The sequence below is a fragment of the Amaranthus tricolor genome, chromosome 3 (genome assembly GCF_026212465.1).
Source record: "Amaranthus tricolor cultivar Red isolate AtriRed21 chromosome 3, ASM2621246v1, whole genome shotgun sequence".
Classification (NCBI taxonomy): domain Eukaryota; kingdom Viridiplantae; phylum Streptophyta; class Magnoliopsida; order Caryophyllales; family Amaranthaceae; genus Amaranthus; species Amaranthus tricolor.
Window position 1 is genome coordinate 3,291,346 of NC_080049.1, and position 3,366 is coordinate 3,294,711.

At 28.5% G+C, this 3,366-nt stretch overlaps 1 protein-coding gene across 1 annotated transcript; it reads left to right on the forward strand.

The window, feature by feature from the left end:
- Positions 1–259: 259 nt before the first annotated feature.
- Positions 260–2,986, forward strand: LOC130808891 (probable serine/threonine-protein kinase WNK11). The gene is made up of 3 exons (XM_057674432.1): positions 260–525; positions 1,433–1,942; positions 2,185–2,986. The coding sequence occupies exons 1-3, from the start codon at positions 382–384 to the stop codon at positions 2,578–2,580; spliced, it is 1,050 nt and encodes a 349-aa protein (XP_057530415.1). The 5' UTR covers positions 260–381; the 3' UTR covers positions 2,581–2,986.
- The last annotated feature ends 380 nt before the right edge of the window (positions 2,987–3,366 follow it).

The window sequence follows — 3,366 nt, forward strand, 5'->3', positions numbered from 1 at the left end:
TGCAATAATAATAAATTTGAATGCAACTTATATATATGCTGGACGTAATAGAAAACAAAAGTACTTTAGATTAATAAATAATATAAATTTCAAATTATTATCATCACAAAAGATAAATATAAAGTGGGATTTTTTAAATTTAATTAGGAAAGAACATTCTTTACTAGTGTTGTAGGAGTATTTTTTTATTGTCTTTTATTGGAGATTATGATGTCCATATATACCGTTACATTTTTCATTTAATCTTGCCTTTTATATTCTCTAAAAGAAAAGAAAAATAAAAAAATAAAATTTCTACAACATCCATACAAAGTACTTTACCTAACCCAATCTAAAATAATATGCTCATCTCTATAAATAAGTAATTGTCCAAAAACAAAAATGGCCTTTACTTGCTATGAGTTTTTCACTCTCTTCAAATTTTGTTGCTTTTTTTCTCCTCCTCCCTGTTGCAACAAACCTCCATCTCTGCCACCACCACCTCCACCTCCACCTCCACCTCCACCACCCCTTTGTGAGTCTAAGGTAATCTCTCTAATGTTTATATACCTCGTCTTAAAATTTTTATTTATATTTATATTAATTACTCTCTTTGTTCCAATTCCAATATATTATATGTCTCGTTATAAGCTTTTCAAGACTTTGGAATACATATTTAGGGACATAAATCATAATTATTCGTGTACTTACGTTTAGATGCAATAATAAATACTCATAACAAACTTTCAATCGATATGAAACTCATATTTTTATTTTTCAATTTTTTTAATCTATAAAACTATTTTTATGTTTTTTTTCTTGTAATAATTTGATTTATTTGCTAGTTGAAATTATTTCTTAACATCTATTCATGGAAAATCTTCAATATTGATCTCTTTATAATTTTATTTTTATGTTTTCATATTTAATTTTGGTGAGCTTTTGCATTGGAATGCTTGAATATGAAGGAAAATCAATAAAAAATAAATAAAATAAAAAGAAACAAATGATTTCCACTACTTTTTCCTCTTTTTGAATCTAAAGCAAGATAAATTCAAAGGAATAAAATTCAAACTAAAGTAAAATATAGTGACCCATTAATTAAAGTGTAATTTAGTATATTATTTATTCCCTTCCACTATTACTTGTATACCAATATACCATCACCATATATAATTTTGTCTTCCTCTTATTGGGTTGTTAGAAGCCAATCTCTAATTTTAAAATACATATGATTATTTTGTTTAATTAATCATACAAGCAATATGCTTAGCCACATACTAATTACTTTATAAAATAATATTAATTTGAAAATAAATTTATCACCAAATTAGATCGTTATTGTAACAATAATAATAATAATAATAATAACCACCAGTGAATCACCTTCATAATTTTAGAATATTATTTATAAAATTATTTAAAATACGCGACTGTTATATTATATACACAGATGCCGATGGAAAGTGTAGAATGGGACCCACCTGACAGCGAGTCGGAAGTGTTTATTGAGGTGGATCCGACAGGAAGGTATGGTCGTTACGACGAGCTACTTGGGGTGGGTGCCGTAAAAAAGGTGTATAGGGCATTTGATCAAGAAGAGGGGATAGAGGTGGCTTGGAACCAAGTGAAGTTGAAGCAATTTAGTGGTGATGAGGTTATGATAGAGAGATTATATGGTGAAGTGAGGTTATTAAGGAGTTTAAAGAATAAGAATATAATTGCATTGTATAGTGTTTGGGAGGATGAACTCCAGAACACCTTAAATTTCATAACTGAATGTTGTACATCTGGGAATTTAAGGGAATACAGGAAGAAACATAAACATGTTTCTTTAAGAGCTTTGAAGAAATGGGCTAAGCAAATTTTGAAGGGTTTGGAATATTTACATAATCATCAACCTTGTATTATACATAGAGATCTCAATGCTAGCAATATTTTTGTTAATGGTAACATTGGACAGGTAATAATTCAACTAATCTTTGCATTTTTTATTCTTTACCCTTCAACTTCATCTATATATTTACGTGTGATATTTCTTTCTTTCAGAAAAAAAAAATAAAAAAACGATTTTTAGAAAACAAAAATTTAATTCAAGGCAACCAAATGATTTCTTTTTATTCCTTGATCATGATGGGTAGCTTCCTATATATCATATTGACTATTGAGTTGCATGCATGCTAAGAATGTGATTTGAATTTATAGGTGAAGATTGGGGATTTTGGTCTTGCAGCAATAGTAGGAAAGAGCCATGTTGCACATTCCATCCTTGGGACACCAGAATTCATGGCACCAGAGCTCTATGAAGAAGATTACACTGAGTTAGTTGATATCTACTCATTTGGAATGTGTATGATTGAAATGGTAACCATGGAAATTCCATATAGTGAATGTGATAACATTGCTAGAATTTATAAAAAGGTCACTTCTGGGTTGAGACCACATGCCCTTAACAAAATTAAGGACTTGGAGGTCAAGACATTCATTGAAAAGTGTCTTGCTCAACCTAGGGCTAGACCCTCCGCCTCTGATCTTCTTGCCGATACTTTCTTTCGTGAAATCGATGATGACGATAACGATAACAATAATGATCAAGCATAGATACTTTCTAGACGTCACACCTCCAAAATTCCTGTACGGTTTGATCGTTTAATGGTTGAAAGCTTTTACTTTTATTTTTTTGACAATAGTTTAATTTTTACTATCTATCTACATGTTTGTGTACCAGGGAATTCTTAGTTGTACCTCTGATAAAAAGTCTAGCCTCCAATTATATTTTATGTGTTAAGTAATGTATTATTTGTTTGATTCAAGGTTTTTTGAAAATGAAAAAAATTAAAGAATTTTGAGGGATAGAAATTAATTGTTTATTTTAGATTATATCAAATTTTTCTTTGGGATTGCCAATTGTAAATAGAATTTCTACGAAGATTATTGAGTGACATTTTTATATGTGAAAGTTTATGTAACCAATTTTACATATTTATTTGAATCAAGAATTTAGTGATATTATATAGTATGAATATCTTGTGAGGGGAAGTGGTGACATCACTTATATGAACTTCTTTCCTTCTTTATTACTCATTATTGCTTGAGTAATCACTAGCCATTTAGTAGGTTATCTTATTAATTTCTTATATTAATCTTTGTATGTAAAATAATAGTTAATATTATCTTATTTGATTCATAGTTTATTTTTTAAAAATCAAACTTTTAAAATTCTTTTATGCTATGTTTGAAAATAATGATTTCATTTGGAAATTTAAAATTGGCTTAAATCTATTGTTTGGCAAATTAAAAATTTTTAAATTTGGATTTGAATCAAATTCCACCATTGTTTTTAAAGTAGTTGAAGTTGAGGATTTGAGAATGACTACCCCAAATTTG